Consider the following 24,974-nt stretch of genomic DNA (forward strand, 5'->3'; position numbering starts at 1 on the left):
TTAGCAAATATCTGGAAGTAATTTTAATCTTCTGGAAGCGTTTCAAACGGTATTGATATTGTCCTAGCAAATATCTGGAAGTAATTTTAATCTTCTGGAAGCGTTTCAAACGGTATTGATATTGTCCTAGCAAATATCTGGAAGTAATTTTAATCTTCTGGAAGCGTTTCAAACGGTATTGATATTGTCCTAGCAAATATCTGGAAGTAATTTTAATCTTCTGGAAGCGTTTCAAACGGTATTGATATTGTCCTAGCAAATATCTGGAAGTAATTTTAATCTTCTGGAAGCGTTTCAAACGGTATTGATATTGTCCTAGCAAATATCTGGAAATAATTTTAATCTTCTGGAAGCGTTTCAAACGGTATTGATATTGTCTTAGCAAATATCAGGAAGTAATTTTAATCTTCTGGAAGCGTTTCAAACGGTATTGATATTGTCTTAGCAAATATCTGGAAGTAATTTTAATCTGCTGGAAGCGTTTCAAACGTTATTGATATTGTCTTAGCAAATATCTGGAAGTAATTTTAATCTTCTGGAAGCGTTTCAAACGTTATTGATATTGTCTTAGCAAATCTCTGGAAGTAATTTTAATCTTCTGGAAGCGTTTCAAACGTTATTGATATTGTCTTAGCAAATATCTGGAAGTAATTTTAATCTTCTGGAAGTGTTTCAAACGTTATTGATATTGTCTTAGCAAATATCTGGAAGTAATTTTAATCTTCTGGAAGCGTTTTAAACGTTATAGATGCTGTCTGAGCAAATATTTGACAGTAATTTTAATCTTCTGGAAGACCAGTTATGAATTTTTGGCGACTGTAATATAAAATAGACCTTTTTGAGGGAGCGGTATCATCTGTTGAGACTGTTCTTTAGATATTTTCTTTTAGAAGTTCAATACGTCTCTTGTAGCTTATTTACTTCCTTATTTCCTTTCCTCACTGGGCTACTTTCCCCGTGGCCTATAGCATCTTGCTTTTCCAACTAGGGTTGTAGCTTAGTGAGCGATAATAATAATATAAGGGAGTCACACCTCTAAGTTATGTCATCCAAATCAACCATTAAAAAAAAAAAAAAAAAAAACATCAATTCCCTCGAGGCTGCCTTTATCCCTCTTGCAAGAATGTTAACAATACATTGATGATCAAATAAAATGTTTGTTGATTGCAAGTATCACATATCACGTTACATGAATTCGTTTTTTTTTTCTTCCAGCTAAGTGTCCAGTTGATAACCGTAAACCTGGGGACTGTAATAGGCCCTTACATTCTCCTGGTGCAGGAGGATTTGTTTCAGGTCCTCTGGTGAGTTGAATAAGCCGTTTTATTTTGGTTTAGGAACATTGTCTTCTAAAACAATCAATGAAACAATCAGACTGGGTTTAGAACGAGAGAATTTATATAATTCTTACACTACTCTCTTCTATCTTATATCTTATTTCTCTTCCTCTAGTTTTGTTAAAATTTTATAGTTTATAAAGTGATATTTATTTTAATATTGTAGCTCTTCTTAAAATATTTCATTTTTCCTTGTTTCCTTCCTCACTGAGCTATTTTCCCTGTTGGAGCCCCTGAGCTTATAGTATCCTGCTTTTCCAACTAGGGTTGGGGCTTACCAAGTAATAATAATAATGATAATAATAATAATAGTGCAATGTTACCAAAAATCAATCGACCAGCTACAGAACCTTTTTAACTTTTCAAAAAAAAAATTGGCAGCTTCATCTTGGTTTGGAAATAATCTTGGTTTGTAAAAACAATCCATTGATTAATAACCAAAGTGTGGTTTTCGACTGCAATCGAGTTGAAGGTATTTTTAAATGGTTGAGGACATTAAGGCTTTCAAGAGGAAAGTGAAGACTTTTTTAATTGCGAGTCGTTTGACAGTGAAAATTTAACTTTAAATGATTCTGTGAGTCGTTTGACAGTAGCAATTCAACAGTAAATGAGCAATATGTGAATCGCAATGTTGAGTACTCTGAACAAACAAGATAAAATGGCAGTGGATGTCCTGTAGAGAGTGGGGTTCCCCTGCTGTACGGGACCTGAAAAACAGCCATCAAAGTAAGTCAAGTATTAAAAGCAATATCATCCTCTTCTTTCAGCCCTGCTCAAGAGACCTGGACTGTCACGCCGGTGCCCTCTGTTGTTGGGACAGTTGCCTCCAGTACAAGAAATGTACCAACGTCTGAATGTACTGAGTTGTGCCTTCCATGACACGTCCAAGATAACGCCTGAATGTACTGAGTTGTGCCTTCCATAAGTGAATGTACTGAGCTGTGTCTTGCACAAGTCCAAGACAACGTCTGAATGTACTGAGCTGTGTCTTCCACAACATGTCCAGTCCTCATCTTTGATTGATGCCTTCGAGCTAAAGGAGTTTTGCGGCATTTCTTTTCAAATAGATTAAATTCTAAACTTTAAAAACGTCAACAAAAGAAAATGTTAACCTGTTATATTTATTTTTTTTATTGTTAAAATGCTATTATGTAAAGGTTGTCCATCTTTTATAAATGTTTTACCATAAACTTGGTTTCACAAACATTTCCTTCAATAGCAAGGCTATGTTAATATTAGCATTATTACTAGCTAAGCTACAACGCTAGTTGGAAAAGATAGATGCTTTAAGCCCAAGGGCTCCAACATGGAAAGTTGCCCACTGAGAAAAGGGAATAAGGAAACAGATAGAATAGCGTGTCTGGGTGTAACCTCAAGATAGAGAACGCTTATTATGGCGTCACACTTTGGCGATGCGGTGAAATGTGGATTTTAGCTAAATTTTGAGCATATCGCCTTACATCCCCATTCATCCTGGGTGTTTTTCGTGCTAAATCCCCCGGATTTAGCGTCATCACGTGTGCGATACATCCCGGGTTGCCACGCTCCGTCGCAACACTGGCGGACAGAATGAAACATTCTCCATTTTTTCGCTTAGTGTGCGATGATAGTCGGGCACCTGTGGTACAACGTGTGCAAGGAGATAAGCATCGCTTTATCCGTGTTCTGTTCTGCCGTTATTGCTAACCTAATCGCCTCTCAAAACTATATATGCAGTACAGTATACCTTCCTATGGGAGATGTGGCAACATACATCACTGCGCATGCGTTCAGCACTGTTATATAAAGTGGGAGCGGCAGTACGCCATCTTACTACGGGCCAACCAAGGGAAAGGCCCGTGCCAACAACAAGTGTTGGCTTTAATACCCCAACAACAACAAGTACGCCATCGCCAGTCGTGCTTTGTGTCTGAGCACTGCATTGACTAATTATGATTAAAATCTAGTATTATATATCAAATTATAATAAGAACTATAAGAATTATATACCGGAATCTATCTCAAAGTGAGTGTGTGTGTGTTTGAGTGTGTGCATGTGTATAATCACTGCACACGGATAGCTGTCTACTCTATTTGTTTCATTAAAAGATCCTATTCATGAGAGAGAGAGAGAGAGAGAGAGAGAGAGAGAGAGAGAGAGAGAGAGAGAGAGAGAGAGAGAGAGAGAGAGAGAGAGAGAGAGAAAGTGTCAAGCATGTGTTCATTAAAAGTAAATAAATATATAAAAAACAAGTCGATAAAAAGGGTGAATTTTGGATCTTGAAGTTTTACATAATAATGGGTAAAAAGGGATTGAAAAAATGCATATGAAAAACTAAAAAAAAAGAAAAAATACTAATGATAAATATAAATTTAAAATTAAGTAGTATTTTTCCTTTCTTTAATTGGAAATAATATTCTAAGGACAATTGATTGGTGGTGCCTTTTTATATAAAAGGGAGTCCCCTGGATCACACATGCTGCGATCCATATCGCTGTATATCGCGTACGCAAAGATCACTATCGCAAAGCGCCCGACCAACTGAGTTGTCGCAACTTGCCCTCTGCGATGGGGATCCTATATACAGCGGTGTATCGCATGCAATGTATCCCCATTCTGAAGTCGGGGAACAGGAAATGACAGGAGTTGCAACAATAGGAAACATAGCCATGCTGTAAAACTTACCAGTCTGAAATATGACATTATACCTGTTGGAAATTCGACATTTTACCAGTCTGAAATACGACTTTTTAGCAGTCGGAAATACGACATTTTACCAGTCGGAAATACGACTTCTTACCAGTTGGAAATACGACTTCTTGCCAGTCAAAAATACGACTTTTTACCCGTCGGAAATACGACTTCTTACCAGTCTGAAATACGACTTTTTACTAGTCGTAAATACGACTTTTTACCAGTCGGAAATACGAATATTTACCAGTCTGAAATAGGAATTTTTACCAGTCGGAAATACGACTTTTACCTGTCAGAAGTACGACTTTTACCAGTCGGAAATACGAATTTTTACCAGTCGGAAATACGACTTTTACCTGTCAGAAGTACGACTTTTACCAGTCGGAAATACGAATTTTTACCAGTCGGAAATACGACTTTTACCTGTCAGAAGTACGACTTTTACCAGTCGGAAATACGAATTTTTACCAGTCGGAAATACGACTTTTACCAATCTGAAATACGACTTTTTACCAGTCGGAAATACGACATTTTACCAGTCTTAAATACGAATTTTTACCAGTCTGAAATACGACTTTTATCAGTCTGAAATACGACTTTTTACCAGTCGGAAATACGACTTCTTACCAGTCTGAAATACGACTTCTTACCAGTCGTAAATACGAATTTTTACCAGTCGGAAATACGACTTTTTACCAGTCTGAAATACTTTTTACCAGCCTGAAATACGACTTTTTACCAGTCGTAAATACGAATTTTTACCAGTCGGAAATACGACTTTTACCTGTCGGAAGTACGAATATTTACCAGTCTGAAATACGACTTTTTACCAGTCGGAAAATCGACCTATTACCAGTCTGAAGTACGACTTTTACCAGTCTGAAATACGAATTTTTACCAGTCGTAAATACGAATTTTTACCAGTCTGAAATACGACTTTTTACCAGTCGGAAATACGAATTTTTACCTGTCGGAAATACGATTTTTTTGCTGTCAGAAATAAGACTTCTTACCAATCGGAAATACGACTTCTTGCCAGTAAAAAATACGACTTTTTACCAGTCTGAAATACGACTTTTTACCAGTCTGAAATACAACTTTTAACCCGTTGGAAATACGACTTTTAACCCGTCGGAAATACGACTTTTTACCAGTCTGAAATACGAATTTTTACCACTCGGAAATACGACTTTTTACCAGTTGGAAATACGACTTTTACCAGTCGGAAATACGACTTTTTACCAGTCAGAAATACGACTTTTACCAGTCGGAAATACGACTTTTTACCAGTCTGAAATACGACTTTTACCAATCGGAAATACGACTTTTTACCAGCCGGAAATACGACTTTTTACCAGTCGGAAATACGACATTTTACCAGTCGGAAATACGACTGTTACCAATCGGAAATACGACTTTTTACCAGTCGGAAATACGACTTTTACCAGTCGGAAATACGACTTTTTACCAGTCAGAAATACGACTTTTACCAGTCGGAAATACGACTTTTTACCAGTCGGAGATATGACTTTTACCAATCGGAAATACGACTTTTTACCAGTCGGAAATACGACTTTTTACCAGTCGGAAATACGACATTTTACCAGTCGGAAATACGACTTTTACCAGTCGAAAATACGACTTTTTACCAGTCAGAAATACGACTTTTACCAGTCGGAAATACGACTTTTTACCAGTCTGAAATACGACTTTTACCAATCGGAAATACGACTTTTTACCAGCCGGAAATACGACTTTTTACCAGTCGGAAATACGACATTTTACCAGTCGCAAATACGACTGTTACCAATCGGAAATACGACTTTTTACCAGTCGGAAATACGACTTTTTACCAGTCGGAAATACGACTTTTACCAGTCGGAGATACGACTTTTTACCAGTCAGAAATACGACTTTTACCAGTCGGAAATACGACTTTTTACCAGTCGGAGATATGTGTTTTACCAATCGGAAATACGACTTTTTACCAGTCGGAAATACGACTGTTACCAATCGGAAATACGACTTTTTACCAGTCGGAAATACGACTGTTACCAATCGGAAATACGACTTTTTACCAGTCGGAAATACGACTGTTACCAATCGGAAATACGACTTTTTACCAGTCGGAAATACGACTGTTACCAATCGGAAATACGACTTTTTACCAGTCGGAAATACGACTTTTTACCAGTCGGAAATACGACTTTTACCAGTCGGAAATACGACATTTTACCAGTCGGAAATACGACTTTTTACCAGTCGGAAATACGACATTTTACCAGACGGAAATACGACTTTTACCAGTCGGAAATACGAGTTCTTACCAGTCGGAAATACAAATTTTTGCCAGTCGGAAATACAACTTTTTACCAGTCGGAAATACGTCTTTTACCAGTCGGAAATACGACTTCTTACCAGTCTGAAATACGACTTCTTGCCAGTCAAAAATACGACTTTTTACCAGTCTGAAATATGAATTTTCACCAGTAAAAAATACGACTTTTCACCAGTCTGAAATACGAATTTTTACCAGTCAGAAATATGACTTCTTACCAGTCGGAAATGCGACTTTTTATGTCTGAAATACGACTATTACATCTAAATAAGACTATTTACCATTCTAAAATAAGACTTTTTACCAGTCTTATATAAGACCTTTTACCAGTCTAAATTATGACTTTTTACCAGTGTAAAATACGACTTTTTACCAGTAGGAGATACGACTTTTTACAAGTATTAAATACGACTTTTACCAGGGTAAGATAAGACTTTTTACAATTCTGCATTCAAACGAACAAGGACCAGTAGTGAACGTTACAGTTTAAAAGCTGCCAAGAAGTAATTGTAATCTAGGGTTGTCGCCTAAGTGATAACGTCCCTGCCTGGGGATCGCGAAACAGGAGTTTGAGTCAAACTCGGTAGTTCCTTTGGATGCTGCAACCTCACCATCCTTGAGAGCTTAGGATGGGGGTTTGGGCGGGAGCCTATAGGTTTATCTGCTTAGTCATCAGCAGGCATTGCCTGGCCCTCCTTGGTCCTAGCTTCGGTGCTGATCATATATATATGATATGGTCAGTCTCTAAGGCATTGTTCTGCTTGATAAGGCAATGTCACTGTGAATTTCCTCTGCCATGCAAAAGCGGTCTTTAAACCTTTAAACTTGATGGCCTTCACTTTCATATCATGTGTAGTCCCTAAGTTAATGGGTGCTATTAGAATGGAAAAACCTTCATTTTTTTTCATATTTTTAATTAATTTCTCTTGAACAGCAAATTAACAATAGCAATAAAAACTTGATGATGAATTACACAAGCATTAGAAGTAACAACAATAACCTTTTAAAACAAAAACAGATATTTAGAATCCACAACAAAGATGCACATGGTCAGGCCTGTATGTTCAAATGCCTCTGGAAGTTTGGAGAAGTCATTTAAAGATTTTTGCAGACGGTGTATCCGATGCACTTGTCTGGACAACAGATGGCGCCTCGCCCACAAGAACTGTCATCTGAGCATCTCTGGAAATGAATAATGAATAATTAAACAATGAGCCAAAATGAAAAGTGAAATGCAGCCTTTTAACTCTCAAACTAAACCGTATAAATACTGTTTCTACTAATACAAAATATTTCATCTATTTCAAATGAAACCAAATAATTATGCTCATCCGAGATGTGAATGATGTCTACAGACAACTGAGAGGAAAGAAAGTATAAAACAAAAGAACCAAACCAATTTTGGTGTTACTTACGAAAGGACCAGAAACGGCTGCAGCTGCTGCTCCTAATGGCCGATTGCAATCTCCTGGTTTCCGATTATCGACAGGACATTTTGCTGTTGACAAAATAAGAAACGATGTACTAAGAACACAAGGAACTCTGCAGTATAAATTTCATTAAAAACTTTGGTATGGAAAGGTGTTAAACAACTTTGTCTGTTCTGAGATAAAAATATGTTGAAATTACTTTGATTATAGTCTACAAGAAGGAAGAATAAAGCAAAATGCAATAGACAAAGTAAGAGTTTTTAAGAGGAGAGACAACTTGTAAAACTTACGGAGTTTGGAGCAGCAGGTGAGACGACCCAAACTGTCCCTGCACCAATTATTGCAGTTATTTGGGTGACCTTGAGGTTTGGCAGTGGCCACGCCCACCAGGAGGACAGTCATGAGAGCCAACAATAGACCATTCTGGAAATAAAAAAGATTATTGTCAACTGATTCGTTTTTTCCACTTTGGATCACCGTAATATTTCTCCAAAGATTCTACAATTAATAAATGTTCGAAAAATGTTATTCATTCTTTTGAAACAAAGTCAAATATTCTCCTCGGTATCTATTGCAAACCGTGATTTAGAATCTTTTTTTGATTAATTAATCTTCAAATTAATAATCTTTAAACAATAGAAACTAATCTGATAGTTACCATTTTGATGAGTGAGTTTGATGCTTCCTTTCACGGGGAGTGTTCAAGAGGCAAGTGTGTCCCTCTGCAAGAATCGCTCTCTATTTATGGGATGAACTCAATCTTAGTTGCCAGTTAGTCTGATATTGCGAGAATAAGCAACGGGGAGAGTATTCACGCAAATATCACCTCTAGAGCCAGACTTCTAAGAGCTTTATTTGCATGAAGAGACGGAGAAAAGTATTATTCCAGGTTGGCGAACAGTCTCAACTCAGTTTTCCTAGAGTTTCCCCGACAGCAGCGTAAAAGGAAGAGAGATAAGTGCCATAACATGGATGTTTATTATGTGACTCGTAATTTCGAAAAATATCAGGTCATTGGGTCCTTTTACTGGCCAGACAGTACAATATTGCATCCCTCTCTCTGGTTGCGGCTCATTTTTCCTTAGCTTACACATACACCGAAGAGTATGGCCTATTCTTTCCACATTCGTCTCTGTCTCCATACACCTGACAACACTGAGATTACCTAACAATTCATCTTCGCTCAAGGGGTTAACTTCCTCAATGTAATTGATCAGTGGCTACTTCCCTCATGGTAAGGGTATGAGAGACTCCTCAGCTATGGTAAGCAGCTCTTATAGGAGAAAAACACTCCAAAATCAAACTATTGTTCTTTAGTCTTGGGTAGTGCCGTAGCCTCTGTTTCATTTTCTTCCACTGTCTTGGGGTAGAGTTTTCTTGCTTGAGGGTACACTCGGGCACAGTATTCCTTCTTATTTCTCTTCCTCTTTTTTGTAAGTTTTTTACAGTTTATACAGCAAAGATATATATTTCATGTTACTGTTCTTGAAATATTTAGTCTAATTGTTGATTACTTTTCTTGTAGTTTATTTATTTTCTTATTTCCTTTCCTCACTGGGCTATTTTCCTTGTTGGATCTCTTGGGCTTACAGCATCCTGCTTTTACAACTAGGATTGTAACTCAGCTAGTAATAGTAATTATAATGATAATAATAATAATAATAATAATAATAATATTAGAAGATCATAACCATACATTGACATACATTTAAATCCTGTATACATATGCATGAGTGTTTATTGTATTTCATTATTTATAATTTAGTTCTTTTTTCTAATGGTATTATTATTATTCTTACTAGCTAAGCTATAACCCAAGTTGGAAAAGCAGAATGCTATAAGCCCAAGGACTCCAACAGTGAAAAATAGCCCAGTGCAAACGCAAAATCTATTTTGGAATTCAAATTCCAGACTATCCGGAAAACTTATTTTGGAAAATTAGATAGATTTGGGTATTTACAATACACAATGGAAGTAGATAATTGTATGATACCACTTTTAAGCTTTTGGGGCATAAAAATTATTTTCATTTTTGACATTCTAAGGGAATCTATGAACCTCTACTTCTATTTATATCAATAAATATGAAAGGAAAACTTTCAGTTTTTCTTTTAAGGACATCACGCGACCTCATAGACGTAGAATTGGGTCAAATTTACAACTTATGACCGAAGTTGATGTTTCAAATATTCTATTTCAAAATATTTCTGAATATCGAAATGTTTTTTTTTCTTTTTTTTAATAGACGCTGCTTGAAGGAAACGCAATCTTTGGATGATGGAGTTTTGAGCATTTGTTGAAAATGCGTGAAAATAGAAATAATACTTTCGACACTGGACATTGAAAATGCTTTTGACACTGGAATTAAAAATTCTTTTGACACGGGAATTGAAAATGTTTTTGACTCTGGAATTGGGCTATTTTTGCTTGTTGGAGCCCTTGGGCTTATAGCGTCTTGCTTTTCCAACTAGGGATCTAGCTTACCTTGTAATAATAATAATAATAATAATAATAATAATAATAATAATAATAATATAACCCCCCAAGTCCTATATACGTTCCCTCTAAAGACTGACAATTGTTTTGCTAATTTTATTCCAGCCATATAATTATCTGTATACAATTTACTGAACACACACACATCTAGGACGTTGTCACTGTCCCTTGACTCTGCCATTCATGAGCGGCCCTTAAACATATAGTTTTTATTACTCACTCAATGAAAGTATCAAAATTTAGAATGACTATCAAGAATCCATCTGGTAAAAACAATTTTACTCAAATAAATAATCAATAGGTTTTCAACATTGCCTGAGAAATTAAGACCCGCTTGAATGGGTTACCAAATGAAAGCGTCAACACTTTTCGCAGGAATGCAAAATCTGAGCTTATTATTGCAAGCAAAATCTGTGAGTGAAAAATAGATTCACATCGTAAAGCAGCAGGTCGGGTATTTAAATGTTTATTGTATATAGTTGCAATGTGTTACCACAGTGTTGAATGTGTTTATCCTTGGAATGCACACATAAACCCTTCTATCTATCTTGTTGAAACTCAGTCTTAGACGTTTCACCAGGTTTAGGGATATATATATACATATATATGTATATGTAAGTATATATATGTATATATATATATATATATATATATATATATATACATATATATATATACAGTATATATATATATATATATATATATATATGTATATATTATACTCCTCCTAATATCTAGATTCTCTCTACCTCGGTATCAGAGACCCAAGGGGGAATCAACTCAAAGGTAATAGCTTCTATTCGGCTGGGGAATCGAACCCGGGCCCAAGAAACTGGGGTTTCATTGACATAGCAACTCAGCCGAAAAGGAACCTCAGTTCCTTGGTCCCGGGTTCGATTCCCCGGTCTTAGCTTGTGGTCGACCAGTGAATCGAACCTGGGCTCAAGAAACTGAAGTTCCACTGACAGCAACTCAGCCGAAATGGAACCTCAGTTTCTTGGGTCCGGGTTTGATTCCGCGGCCGAATAGAAGCTATTATCCTTGAATTGATTCCCCCTTGGGTCAATGATCGCTAGGAAGAGAGAATCCAGATATTAGGAATATAATATATGGTGTATATGAATATGAAAAACACGTCTAAATGTGCAAATTTTTTCATTATATATATATATATATATATATATATATATATATATATATATATATATATATACACACACACACCTAGCATAGCAAGCCAAACAAGTACGGGTGGCCCCCACTAGTACAGTTTTGCATGGCGATGCACAAAACGTTATCGCCACGTTAAGGTACCCCACTCAGAAAGTGTTGGTTTGCTGTAAGCGATCAGACAAAAATTTCCCACCATCACCAATCCGCGCTGGCCTTCGGGGTGATTAAAATTGGCCAAACTCCAGACATGAATTGACATGTCTGAGGCCTTTTTTCTGCAATGGACTAGAAACAGATGCTTTTGATGTTGTTGATACCTATTATGTCATAGGAAACATAAAAAATTTCATTTTATAAATAGTCGCTGTAGAAATTTTGGGCGAAATAAGAGCCACCCCTGATGACGTCATAACTAATCATGGTTTATCCCACTTTATCAACATTTACAACACATCCCCATAAAGTGGTCATAGTTTAGTTCAGAGTGAAATTTTTAAGGGATGACAACGTGATTGGCTATGACGTCATCAGGGGGTGGAGCTTATTTCGTGAACAAATGATTGGCTATGACATCATCAGGGGGTGGGACTCATTTCAAAACACAACATGATTGGCTATGATGTCATCAGGGGGTGGGGCTTATTTCGGGAACACATGATTAGCCATGACGTCATCAGGGGGCGGTGCTTATTTCGCCCAGAATCTCTGCGACGACTAATGTATATCTGATTTTGTCTTTCAAATTTTACCTGAAAATCAGTTCAAATTAAATTTTAGTCTTTTTAAAGTTTATGTTCGGAATATTTGTTTTAATGTTACTGCTTTTGAAATATTTCATTTTGTTGTTCATTACGTCTCATATCGTTTATTTATTTCCTTATTTCCTTTCCTCACTGGGCTATTTTTCCCTGTTGGAGCCCTTGGACTTAGAGCATCCTGCTCTTCCAGCTAGAGTTATAGCTTACCTAGTGATAATAATAATAGTAATAATAATAATAATAATAATAATCATTAATCCGATGTAGCGTACCTCGGGATCTTAGCCTCCAGTTGTTTACGTTTTCCTGCATGAAACTGTTTGTTTGTACAAATGCAAGATTCTTTCATTAATCTATTTCAACTGGTGGCCCTTCATTGAACTGTGCAGGCTATAATGCTTTTGCTTTTTTACCTATCGCTCTCTCCCGCACTGATAATAGAAAAACCTGTTTAAGCTTGCCATCGCATGTTTCATATTGTTTGAATTTTTGTGACATTCTTGCTCTCACCTGCCAGTATATAAACTTGTTATCTGTTGAATAAACCTCACTTGTATTCACCTCGCATCTCTGTTAGAACTTAACAGTAATGTAGTAACTTTAATAATGGGGTTATGATAAAATAATAAAACCTCATTTTTTATGTCTTTTCTTTAATATGTTTCTCTTCAACAGCAATCAATGATTTCTAAACAACTGTTGAGAAATAAGGCAAACATTGAACAGTAACAAAACAATAACATTTTAATCAAAATCAAATCAACATTTTGAAAATTATATACCAAACATTCATATTTATCATTCCTGTAGGCCTATTTCAAATGCCTTTGAAAGTTTGGAGAAGTTGTTTAAAGATTTTTGCAGACGGTGTAACCGAGGCACTTGTCTGGACAACAGATGGAGCCTCGTATACAAGAACTGTCATCTGAGCATCTCTGGAAATGAATAATGAATAATTGAACAATGAGGCAAAATGAAAAGTGAAATGCAGCCTTTTCACTCTCAAACTGGGTCGTATAAATGCTGTGTTTCTACTAATACACAATATTTCATCTATTTCAAGTGAAACCAAATAATTATGCTCATCCGAGATGTGAATGATGTCTATAGACAACTGAGAGGAAAGAAAGTATAAAACAAAACAACCAAGCCAATTTTGGTGTTACTTACGAAAAGATCAAAATCCAATGCAGATGCTGTTCTTGATGTCCGATTGCAATCTCCTGGTTTCCGATTATCGACAGGACATTTTGCTGTTGACAAAATAAGAAACGTTGTAGTAAGAACACAAGGAACTCTGCAGTATAAATTTCATTAAAAACTTTGGTATGGAAAGGTGTTAAACAACTTTGTCTGTTCTGAGAGGTAAAAATATGTTGAAAATACTTTGATTATAGTCTACAAGAAGGAAGAAGAAAGCAAAATACAATAGACAAAGTAAGAGTTTTTAAGAGAAGAGACAACTTGAAAAACTTACGTAGTTTGGAGCAGCAGGTGAAACGACCCAAACTGTTCTTGCACCAATTATCACAGTTATCTGGGTGACCTTGAGGTTTGGCAGTGGCCACGCCCACCAGGAGGACAGTCATGAGAGCCAACAAAAGACCATTCTGGAAAAAAACAAACTTGTATCACATGATTTGTTGTTTCCTCCTTGGATCACCAAACTATTTCTCTAAATAATGTTCTGAAAAATTTTATTTCTTCTATTGAAACAAAGTCAAATATTCTCTTCAGTGTCTTTTACCAATAGCGACCTAAAATCTTTTGTCAATTAAATCATTTTAACTTTCCAGCGAAGAAAAACAATGGTCAAATTAATAATATTTAAACTGTAGAAACTGTTCTAATAGTTACCATTTTGATGAGTGAGTTTGATTCTTCCTTCCACGGAGAGTGTTCAAGAGGCAAGTGTGTCCCTCTGCAAGAATCGTTCTCTGTTTATAGGATGAAATCAATCTCAGTTCCCAGTTAGTCTGATATTGCGAGAATAAGCAACAACGAGAGTATTCACGCAAATATCACCTCTAGAGCCAGACTTCTAGGAGCTTTATTTGCATGAAGAGACGGAGAAAGGTATCATTCCAGGTCGAGGAGCAGTCTCAACTCAGTTTTCCTAGAGTTTCCCCGACGGAAGTGTAAGAGGAAGATAGATAAGTGCCATAACACAGATGTTTTTTATGTGACTCGTAATTTCGAAAAAGATCAGGTCATTGGGTCCTTCGACTGGCCAGACAGTACTATACTACATCCCTCTCTCTGGTTGCGGCTCATTTTTCCTTAGCTTACACATACACCGAAGAGTATGGCCTATTCTTTCCACATTCGTCTCTGTCTCCATACACCTGGCAACACTGAGATTACCTAACAATTCATCTTCGCTCAATGGGTTAACTTCTTCAATGTAATTGATCAGTGGCTACTTCCCTCTTGGTAAGGGTATGAGAGACTACTCAGCTATGGTAAGAACCTCTTATAGGAGAAAAACACTCCAAAATCAAACTATTGTTCTTTAGTCTTGGTAGTGCCGTAGCCTCTGTTTCATTTTCTTCCACTGTCTTGTGGTAGAGCTCTCTTGCTTGAGGGTACACTCGAGCACACTATTCCATCTTATTTCTCTTCCTCTTGTATTTTTTTCTTTTTACAGTTTATACATGAAAGATATATATATAAATATATATATATATATATATATATATATATATATATATATATCTATATATATATATATATATATATATGTATATATATATATATATGTATATATATATATATGTATATATATATATATATATATATATATATATATATATATATATATATATATGTTTAATGTTACTGTTCTTGAAATATTTAAGTTTAATTGTTGATCAGTGCTCTTGTAGTTTATTTATTTTCTTATTTTTTTCCTCACTGGGCTATTTTCCCTGTTAGATCTATTGGGCTTATAGCATGTTGCTTTTCCAACAAGGGTTATAGCTTACCTTTTAATAATAATAATAATAATAATAATAATAATAATTTATATATTTATATATATATATATATATATATATATATATATATATATATATATAAATATATATATATATATGTTCTCTCTGACAATCGTTTTGCTAATTTTATTCCAGCTATATAATTATCTTTATAAAACTTACTGAACTTACACACGTCTAGGACGTTGCCACTGTCCCTTGACTCTGCCATTCATGAGCGGCCCTTAAACATATAGTTTTTACTACTCAATTAAGAAAGTATCAAAATTTAGAATGACTATTAAGAATCCATCTAGTAAAAATGATTTTACTCAAATAAATAATCAATAGATTTTTAACATTGCTTGAGAAATTAAGCCCCGCTTGAATGGGTTACCAATTGAAAGCGTCAACACTTTTCGCAGGAATGCAAAATCTAAGCTTATTATTGCAAGCAAAATCTGTGAGTGAAAAATAGATTCATATCGTAAAGCAGCAGGTCGGGTATTTGAATGTTTATTATATATATAGTTGCAATGTGTTACCACAGTGTTGAATGTGTTGATCATTGGAATGCACACATAAACCCTTCTATCTATCTTGTTGAAACTCAGTCTTAGACGTTTCACCAGGTTTAGGGATATATATATACATATATATGTATATATATATATATATATATATATATATATATATATATATATATATATATATATATATATATATATATATATTATACTCCTCCTAATATCTGGATTCTCTACTTTGGGATCACAGGTCCAAGGGGGAATCAACTCAAAGGTAATAGCTTCTATTCGGCCGGGGAATCGAACCTGGGCCCAAGAAACTGGGGTTCCATTGACATAGCAACTCAGCCGAAATGGAACCTCAGTTCCTTGGGCCCGGGTTCGATTACCCGGTCTTAGCTTGTGGTCGACCAGTGAATCGAACCTGGGCTCAAGAAACTGAAGTTCCATTGACATAGCAACTCAGCCACAATGTAACCTCATTTTCTTGGGTCTGGGTTCGATTCCATGGCCGACCAGAAGTTGTTATCCTTGAATTGATTCCCCCTTGGGTCAATGATCGCGAGGAAGAGAGAATCCAGATATTAGGAGTATAATATATGGCGTTTATGAGTATGAAAAACACGTCTAAATGTGCAAATTTTATCATTATATATATATATATATATATATATATATATATATATATATATATATATATATATATATATATATACACACACACACACACACACACACACACACACACACCTAGCATAGCAAACCAAAAAAGTACGGGTGGCCCTCACTAGTACAGCTTTGCTGATCCTGGCGATGCACAAAATGCTATCGCCATGTTAAGGTACCCCCACTCAAAGAGGGTTGGTTTGCTGTAAGCGATCAGACAAAAATCTCCCACCATCACCAATCCGCGCTGGCCTTCGGGGTGATTAAAATTGGCCAAACTCCAGACATGAATTGACATGTCTGAGGTCTTTTTTCTGCAATGGACTAGAAACAGATGCATTTGATGTTGTTGATACCTAATATGTCATAGGAAACAGATAAAAAATTCCATTTTATAAATAGTCGCTGTAGAAATTTTGGGCAAAATAAGAGCCACCCCTGATGACGTCATAACTAATCATGGTTTATCCCACTTTATCAACATTTACAACACATCCCCTTAAAGTGGTCATAGTTTAGTTCAGAGTGAAATTTGTAAGGGGATGTATTGTGACCGCTGGCTATGACGTCATTAGGGGGTGGAGCTTATTTCGTGAACAAATGATTGGCTATGACATCATCAGGGGGTGGGACTCATTTCAAAACACAACATGATTGGCTATGATGTCATCAGGGGGTGGGGCTTATTTCGGGAACACAACATGATTAGCCATGACGTCATCAGGGGGCGGTGCTTATTTCGCCCAGAATCTCTGCGGCGACTAAAGTATATCTGATTTTGTCTTTCAAATTTTACTAGCAAATCAGTTCAAATTAAATTTTAGTCTTTTTAAAGTTTATGTTCGGAATATTTGTTTTAATGTTACTGTTTTTGAAATATTTCATTTTGTTGTTCATTACTTCTCATATCGTTTATTTATTTCCTCATTTCCTTTCCTCACTGGGCTATTTTTCCCTGTTGGAGCCCTTGGACTTATAGCATCCTGCTCTTCCAGCTAGAGTTATAGCTTACCTAGTGATAATAATAATAATAATAATAATGATAATAATCATTAATCTGATGTAGCGTACCTCGGGATCTTAGCCTCCAGTTGTTTACGTTTTCCTGCATGAAACTGTTTGTTTGTACAAATGCAAGATTCTTTCATTAATCTATTTCAACTGGTGGCCCTTCATTGAACTGTGCAGGCTATAATGCTTTTGCTTTTTTACCTATCGCTCTCTCCCGCACTGATAATAGAAAAACCTGTTTAAGCTTGCCATCGCATGTTTCATATTGTTTGAATTTTTGTGACATTCTTGCTCTCAACTGCTTATATATAAACTCGTTATCTGTAGAATGAACCTCACTTGTATTCACCTCGCATCTCTGTTAGAACTTAACAGTAATGTAGTAACTTTGATAAAGGGGTTATGATAAAATAATAAAACCTCATTTCTTATGTCTTTTCTTTAATATGTTTCTCTTCAACAGCAATCAATGATTTCTAAACAACTGTTGATAAATAAGGCAAACATTGAACAGAAACAAAACAATAACATTTTAATCAAAATCAAATCAACATTTTGAAAATTATATACCAAACATTCATATTTATCATTCCTGTAGGCCTATTTCAAATGCCTCTGGAAGTTTGGAGAAGTCATTTAAAGATTTTTGCAGACGGTGTAACCGATGCACTTGTCTGGACAACAGATGGCACCTGGCCCACAAGAACTGTCATCTGAGCATCTCTGGAAATGAATAATGAATAATTAAACAATGAGCCAAAATAAAAAGTGAAATGTAGCCTTTTCACTCTCAAACTGAATCGTATAAATGCTGTGTTTCTACTAATACAAAATATTTCATCTATTTCAAATGAAACCAAATAATTATGCTCATCCGAAATGTGAATGATGTCTACAGACAACTGAGAGGAAAGAAAGTATAAAACAAAAGAACCAAACCAATTTTGGTGTTACTTACAAAGGGACCAGAAACGGGTGCAGCTGCTGCTCCAAATGGCCGATTGCAATCTCCTGGTTTCCGATTATCAACAGGACATGTTGCTGTTGACAAAATAAGAAACGTTGTAGTAAGAACACAAGGAACTCTGCAGTCTAAATTTCATTAAAAACTTTGGTATGGAAAGGTGTTAAACAACTTTGTCTGTTCTGAGAGGTAAAAATATGTTGAAATTACTTTGATTATAGTCTATAAGAAGGAAGAATAAAGCAAAATGCAATAGACAAAGTAAGAGTTCTTAAGAGAAGAGACAACTTGAAAAACTTACGGAGTTTGGTGCAGCAGGTGAGACGACCCAAACTGTCCCTGCACCAATTATTGCAGTTATTTGGGTGACCTTGAGGTTTGCCAGTGGCCACGCCCACCAGGAGGACAGTCATGAGAGCCAACAATAGACCATTCTGGAAATAGAAAAAATTGTTGTCAACTGATTCGTTTTTTCCACTTTGGATCACCGTAATATTTCTCCAAAGATTCTACAATTAATAAACGCTCGAAAAATGTTATTCATTCTGTTGAAACAAAGTCAAATATTCTCCTCGGTATCTTTTGCAAACCGTGATTGATAATCTTTTATTAATTAATCTTCAAATTAATAAGCTTTTAAACAATAGAAACTAATCTGATAGTTACCATTTTGATGAGTGAGTTTGATGCTTCCTTTCACGGGGAGTGTTCAAGAGGCAAGTGTGTCCCTCTGCAAGAATCGCTCTCTATTTATAGGATGAACTCAATCTCAGTTGCCAGTTGGTCTGATATTGCGAGAATAAGCAACGGAGAGAGTATTCACGCAAATATCACCTCTAGAGCCTGACATCTAAGAGCATTATTTGCATGATGAGACGGAGAAAGGTATCATTCCAGGTCGAGGAGCAGTCTCAACTCAGTTTTCCTAGAGTATCCCCTCCGGCAATGTAAGAGGAAGATAGAAAAAGGGTGCAACCTGTTTGTTTACAACCTGTGATTTCGAAAATGGATCAGGTTTTTTGAGTTCCCCATGTAGAAAATTATAACAATTCACTTGCGTACATTAACATACACTTATGCATCTGTGTATATTATATTCTATTATTTATATTTTATTTCTATGTTTCTCATGGTATCAAGTTGAAGATTAATTTGGCAAGTTACAAATTTTTGTGTTTCACAAAATACACAATGGGAATAGATAATAATAGTATGATACCATTCTGTTGATATTTAAAGAGAACCTAAAAAAACCCGTATTTCTATTCATGTGGTTCAATATCAAAACAATGTTAAAATTAACAAAAGAAAATTTAATCTTTGCAACGAGAGAAAACTGAAAGTATATGTGAGGTAGATTAAGTTTATGGAAATCGTGATTATAGAATAATGAATATAATTCTGTACTAATGGCTATATTTAATATATTATTAGTTTGGTTACGTGAGAGGAAATAAGACGGACAGTGTTTAAGATGAGATATAAAGAAATCTCGAGAGTAAGGATGATAGGAGGCTTTATACGAGAGCATTGCAAGAGAATGGAAATGTGTATTGGTAGGAGAGGGTGGCTTTGATAGAAGCCATTGGAGAGGGTTGTACCAACCGTGTGTCACACGATCGTACATAAATTATTTTGTATATAGTATGCTTGTATCTGCGCTCTTCCCTCGCACTAAAAAGAACCAGAATAAACATGTCTGCGTTTTTCCTCTCTAACATTGGCTGTTTCTCGAACATGAAAATTCCTGTTGCCTTGAGGTTTTGTATATAAAGAAGAGTGTTCTTTAATAAAGTTACTCAGTTGATTGCATCCTGCCTTTGAGTCATAACCTTTCTCTCGGCCGTCACATTGGTGACCCCGGAGTGAACATGTACCAACCGTGTGTCACACGATCGTACATAAATTATTTTGTATATATTATGCTTGTATCTGCGCTCTTCCCTCGCACTAAAAAGAACCTGAATAATCATGTCTCCGGTTTTCCTCTGTAATATTGTCACTTTCTCAAACATGTATTTTCCTGTTGCCTTAAGGTTTTGTATATAAAGGAGAGTGTTCTTTAATATAGTACTCAGTTGATTGCATCCTGCCTTTGAGTTCACAACCCTCTCTCGGCCCGTCACAGGGTGCATCAGGCAATCGACCCCTTAACGTAGGGATAACGGTGAGGAAGAAGAAGGAAGCGTTTATTGAAGCCAAGGTTGCAATTCTGCGTCAATGACCTTAGATGTCAGGATGCCAGATAACTCCTAATCAATCAATCAATCAACCTATAGTCCATTTCTTTTAGCGAGGCATATTTGCACCGACTCGCAACGGTGCCCTTTTAGCTCGGAAAAGTTTCCTGGTCGCTGATTGGTTAGAATATTGCACCGACTCGCAACGGTGCCCTTTTAGCTCGGAAAAGTTTCCTGGTCGCTGATTGGTTAGAATTATCTTGTCCAACCAATCAGCGATCAGGAAACTTTTCCGAGCTAAAAGGGCACCGCTGCGAGTCGGTGCAAATATGACTCGCTAAAAGAAATGGACTATATGTTGTAAAGTATGAAGGAAGTGTTAAGGCAGCCTCTCTATTTGAAAGTTAAGAATGGATGCCAAACAAGAATTAGAATTAAAAGGGTGAAGTTGTTCATGTGAATTTTTTGTTAAGTACATGAAGCAAAATAGAAATCTATGGGCTGTGGTGACCGATTGGAAGCGTCCCTGCCTGGCGATTTGCCGAACTTTGGTTCGAGTCTCGCTCAAGCTCGATAGTTTCTTGTAGTGTCTGCAACATCACCATCCTTGTGAGCTAAGGATGAGGAGTCTGGGGGAACCTAAAGCCCTACCTGCTGAGTCATCAGCAGCCATTGCCTGACCCTTCCTGGTTCTAGCTTGGGCGTTGATTAAATGTATATATGGGCAGTGTCTAGGTTATTGTTGTGCTAGCTAGGGCATTGTCACTGTTCCTTTTCTCTCATTCAAGTGTGGCCTTTAAACCTTTAAATGTAGAAGCAGGAAAAAAATGTTTGCATGGGAAAAAATATGAATTATATTGTGGGAAATCGGCCATTTAATACAAAAAAAATAGAAGATGAAAGGTTATTTAACAGACTAAATAATTTAGAAGTGTTAGGATACCCTGCTTCCGTCTCATCACTTCATCTAAAATGGAATTTTACCAGAAAAAGGATAGAGTAGGATTGATCATTTTGCCTTAACAAGTGCCAATGCCTTGAAATCATTACCTCCGTCAAGGAGGTTATGTGACCGAGTGGGTTTATTTATTTGCCTGTTTGTGTGTCTGTGGAAACTATTACGTCAAAAGTACTCGATGGATTGTGACGAAATTCCCATCACAGATTGATCTTGGGTCACGGATCACCCCGTTAAGTTTTGGAGATGATCCGGATCCAGGATCTAGATCAGAGTTTGCATTTTTCGCCATTTAAAAGATAACGTCTAAACTACTTGACGGATTTTGTCGAAATTTTTCACCACAGATAGATCTTAGGTCATGGACGACCCCATTAAATTTTGGAGATAACCGGATGCGGATTCTAGACCGGATTTGCCATTTTAAAGATAACGTCAAAACTACTCCATGGATTTTGACGAAACTTTCACCATAGGTAGATCTTATGTCATGGACGACCCCCATTTAATTTTGGAGATGATCCGGATCCGGATCCGGGTTCTAGACCCGGATTTGCATTTTTCGCCATTTTAAAGATAACGTCAAAACTGCTATATGGATTTTGACGAAACTTTAACCATAGATAGATCTTAGGTTACGAACGACCCCATTCAATTTTGGAAATAATCCGGATCCGGATCCGGATTCTAGACCGGATTTGCATTTTTCGCCATTTTAAAGATAACTTCAAAACTCCTCGACGGATCTTGACGAAATTTTCACCACAGATAAATCTTAGGTTATGAACGACCCCATTCAATTTTGGAGATAATCCGGATTGGGATTCTAGGCCCGGATTTGCATTTTTCGCCATTTTAAAGATAACTTCAAAACTCCTCGACGGATTTTGACGAAATTTTCACCACAGATAGATCTTATGTCATGGACGACCCCCGTTAAATTTTGGAGATGATCCGTATCCGGGTTCTAGACCAGATTTGCATTTTTCGCCATTTTAAAGATAACGTCAAAACTACTCGACGGATTTTGACGAATTTTTCACCACAGATAAATCTTATGTCATGGACGACCCCCATTTAATTTTGGAGATGATCCGGATTCTAGACCCGGATTTACATTTTTCGCCATTTTAAAGATAAAGTCAAAACTACTCGACGGATTTTGACGAAACTTTCACCATAGGTAGATCTTATGTCATGGACGACCCCCATTTAATTTTGGAGATGATCCGGATGCGGATTCTAGATCAGAGTTTGCATTTTTCGTCATTTTAAAGATAACGTCAAAACTACTCGACGGATTTTGACAAATTTTTCACCACAGATAGATCTTAGGTTACGAACGACCTCATTCAATTTTGAAGATAATCCGGATCCGGATACGGATTCTAGACCGGATTTGCATTTTTCGCCATTTTAAAGATAACGTCAAAACTACCTTATGGATTTTGACGAAACTTTCACCATAGGTAGATCTTAAAATGGACGACCCCCATTTAATTTTGGAGATGATCCGGATCTGGATCCGGGTTCTAGACCCGGATTTGCATTTTTCGCCATTTTAAAGATAACGTCAAAACTTCTTTATGGATTTTGACGAAACTTTCACCATAGGTAGATCTTATGTCATGGACGACCCCCATTTAATTTTGGAGATGATCCGGATGCGGATTCTAGACCAGATTTGCATTTTTCGCCATTTTAAAGATAACGTCAAAACAACTTTAAGGGTTTTGATGAAACTTTCACCATAGGTAGATCTTAGGTTACGAACGACCCCATTCAATTTTGGAGATAATCCGGATCGGGATTCTAGGCCCGGATTTGCATTTTTCGCCATTTTAAAGATAACATCAAAACTACTTTAAGGATTTTGACGAAATTTTCACCACAGATAGATCTTAGGTTATGAACGACCCCATTCAATTTTGGAGATGATCCGGATGCGGATTCTAGACCGGATTTGCCATTTTAAAGATAACGTCAAAACTACCTTATGGATTTTGACGAAACTTTCACTATAGGTAGATCTTATGTCATGGACGACCCCCATTTAATTTTTGAGATGATCCGGATCTGGATCCAGATTCTAGACCCGGATTTACATTTTTCGCCATTTTAAAGATAACCTCTAAACTACTCGACGGATTTTGACAAATTTTTCACCACAGATAGATCTTAGGTCATGGACGACCCCATTCAATTTTGGAGATAATCCAGATTTGGATTCTAGGCCCGGATTTGCACTTTTCGCCATTTTAGAGATAACTTCAAAACTCCTCGACGGATTTTGACGAAATTTTCACCACAGATAGATCTTAGGTTATGAACGACCCCATTCAATTTTGGAGATAATCCGGATTTGGATTCTAGGCCCGGATTTGCACTTTTCGCCATTTTAAAGATAACGTCAAAACTACTTTATGGATTTTGAAGAAACTTTCACCATAGGTAGATCTTATGTCATGGACGACCCCCATTTAATTTTGGAGATGATCCGGATGAGGATTCTATACCGGATTTGCATTTTTCGCCATTTTAAAGATAACGTCAAAACTACTCGACGGATTTTGACAAATTTTTCACCACAGATGGATCTTAAGCTATGGACGACTCCATTAACCTTTAGCGGAGGTAAGAAATCTCTGATTGCTCATGTTATTATTATTATTTTTATTATTATTATTATTATTACTACTACTACTACTACTACTGCTACTACTACTAGCTAAGCTACAATCCTAGTTGGAAAAGCAGGATGCTATAAGGCCAAGGGAAAAATAGGCCAGTGAGGAAAGGAAAACAAAGAAATAAACAAACTGCAAGGGAGTTAATGAACAATCAAAATATATTTCAAGAACAGTAACACCATTAAATTAGATCTTTCATATATAAACTATAAAAACTTCAAAACACAAGAGGAAGAAAAACAAGCCAGAAAAAAACATGCCAGTAAGAATCTTAATGATGCAATATGATAATTGGCGCTCTGTCTCCACACACCAATCAGTATCCAAGGCGGCTTTCCTTTTCCAAGAAAGGTCGGTACACTTGAGACAAGTCCGCTTGCAACTCTGTACCTGGAAAGTGCGAAAAGATAGACTTTTGAAATTTATTAATCGTCATTTCTTCGTTTGAAAGATCTGTTTTAATGCTGTTACTGTTCTTAAGATATTTTGTTTTAATAGTTCATTACTTCTCTTGTAGTTTATCTATATAGTTTATATGTGAAGGATCTATTTTAATGCTGTTACTGTTCTTAAGATATTTTGTTTTAATAGTTCATTACTTCTCTTGTAGTTTATCTATATAGTTTATATGTGAAGGGTCTATTTTAATGCTGTTACTGTTCTTAAGATATTTTGTTTTAATAGTTCATTACTTCTCTTGTAGTTTATCTATATAGTTTATATGTGAAGGATCTATTTTAATGCTGTTACTGTTCTTAAGATATTTTATTTTAATAGTTCATTACTTCTCTTGTAGT

At 36.2% G+C, this 24,974-nt stretch overlaps 4 protein-coding genes across 8 annotated transcripts in view; 1 reads left to right on the forward strand and 3 right to left on the reverse strand.

The window, feature by feature from the left end:
• Positions 1 to 24,974, forward strand: part of LOC137634690 (uncharacterized) — a 49,454-nt gene that overhangs the window by 1,054 nt on the left and 23,426 nt on the right. Inside the window, exons 3-5 of one of the 4 annotated variants that reach the window (XR_011042561.1) lie at positions 1,216 to 1,304; positions 2,105 to 2,263; positions 2,307 to 3,242. Coding sequence is in view for 3 of the 4 variants with exons in the window: in XM_068367175.1 (XP_068223276.1) it covers positions 1,216 to 1,304; positions 2,105 to 2,181; positions 2,300 to 2,309 (176 nt within the window). In the remaining variant the exon portion in view is untranslated. Of the gene's footprint in view, positions 1 to 1,215; positions 1,305 to 2,104; positions 3,305 to 24,974 lie in introns of those variants that run through there. The other 3 variants (XM_068367175.1, XM_068367174.1, XM_068367176.1) reach the window with 3 other exon arrangements.
• On the reverse strand, positions 7,330 to 8,559 carry LOC137634962 (uncharacterized). The gene is made up of 4 exons (XM_068367529.1): positions 8,438 to 8,559; positions 8,070 to 8,202; positions 7,765 to 7,847; positions 7,330 to 7,531 (listed from the first exon to the last, which is right to left on the reverse strand). Exons 1-4 carry the CDS (start codon positions 8,438 to 8,440, stop codon positions 7,445 to 7,447), a joined length of 306 nt encoding a protein of 101 aa, XP_068223630.1. The 5' UTR covers positions 8,441 to 8,559; the 3' UTR covers positions 7,330 to 7,444.
• LOC137634961 (uncharacterized) lies at positions 12,849 to 14,210 on the reverse strand. 2 transcript variants are annotated; one of them, XM_068367528.1, is made up of 4 exons: positions 14,064 to 14,210; positions 13,684 to 13,816; positions 13,377 to 13,459; positions 12,849 to 13,141 (listed from the first exon to the last, which is right to left on the reverse strand). In XM_068367528.1, exons 1-4 carry the CDS (start codon positions 14,064 to 14,066, stop codon positions 13,055 to 13,057), a joined length of 306 nt encoding a protein of 101 aa, XP_068223629.1. In that variant the 5' UTR covers positions 14,067 to 14,210; the 3' UTR covers positions 12,849 to 13,054. The 2 variants fall into 2 exon arrangements, with proteins under 2 accessions (XP_068223629.1, XP_068223628.1); XM_068367527.1 differs by having other exon boundaries at positions 13,684 to 13,831; positions 14,064 to 14,142.
• On the reverse strand, positions 17,901 to 19,137 carry LOC137634963 (uncharacterized). Its single transcript, XM_068367530.1, has 4 exons — positions 19,016 to 19,137; positions 18,651 to 18,783; positions 18,344 to 18,426; positions 17,901 to 18,108 (listed from the first exon to the last, which is right to left on the reverse strand). Exons 1-4 carry the CDS (start codon positions 19,016 to 19,018, stop codon positions 18,022 to 18,024), a joined length of 306 nt encoding a protein of 101 aa, XP_068223631.1. The 5' UTR covers positions 19,019 to 19,137; the 3' UTR covers positions 17,901 to 18,021.

This window comes from Palaemon carinicauda, chromosome 45 (genome assembly GCF_036898095.1).
Source record: "Palaemon carinicauda isolate YSFRI2023 chromosome 45, ASM3689809v2, whole genome shotgun sequence".
In the NCBI taxonomy this organism is placed as follows: domain Eukaryota; kingdom Metazoa; phylum Arthropoda; class Malacostraca; order Decapoda; family Palaemonidae; genus Palaemon; species Palaemon carinicauda.

Coding starts and splice junctions, on each gene's coding strand:
- LOC137634961 (XM_068367527.1), bottom strand. Junction 13,460..13,683: donor CACCTGCTGCTCCAAACTAC/GTAAGTTTTTCA, acceptor TTTTGTCAACAG/CAAAATGTCCTGTCGATAAT. Junction 13,142..13,376: donor CATTGGATTTTGATCTTTTC/GTAAGTAACACC, acceptor ATTCATTTCCAG/AGATGCTCAGATGACAGTTC.
- LOC137634963 (XM_068367530.1), bottom strand. Junction 18,427..18,650: donor CACCTGCTGCACCAAACTCC/GTAAGTTTTTCA, acceptor TTTTGTCAACAG/CAACATGTCCTGTTGATAAT. Junction 18,109..18,343: donor CACCCGTTTCTGGTCCCTTT/GTAAGTAACACC, acceptor ATTCATTTCCAG/AGATGCTCAGATGACAGTTC.
- LOC137634962 (XM_068367529.1), bottom strand. Junction 7,848..8,069: donor CACCTGCTGCTCCAAACTCC/GTAAGTTTTACA, acceptor TTTTGTCAACAG/CAAAATGTCCTGTCGATAAT. Junction 7,532..7,764: donor CAGCCGTTTCTGGTCCTTTC/GTAAGTAACACC, acceptor ATTCATTTCCAG/AGATGCTCAGATGACAGTTC.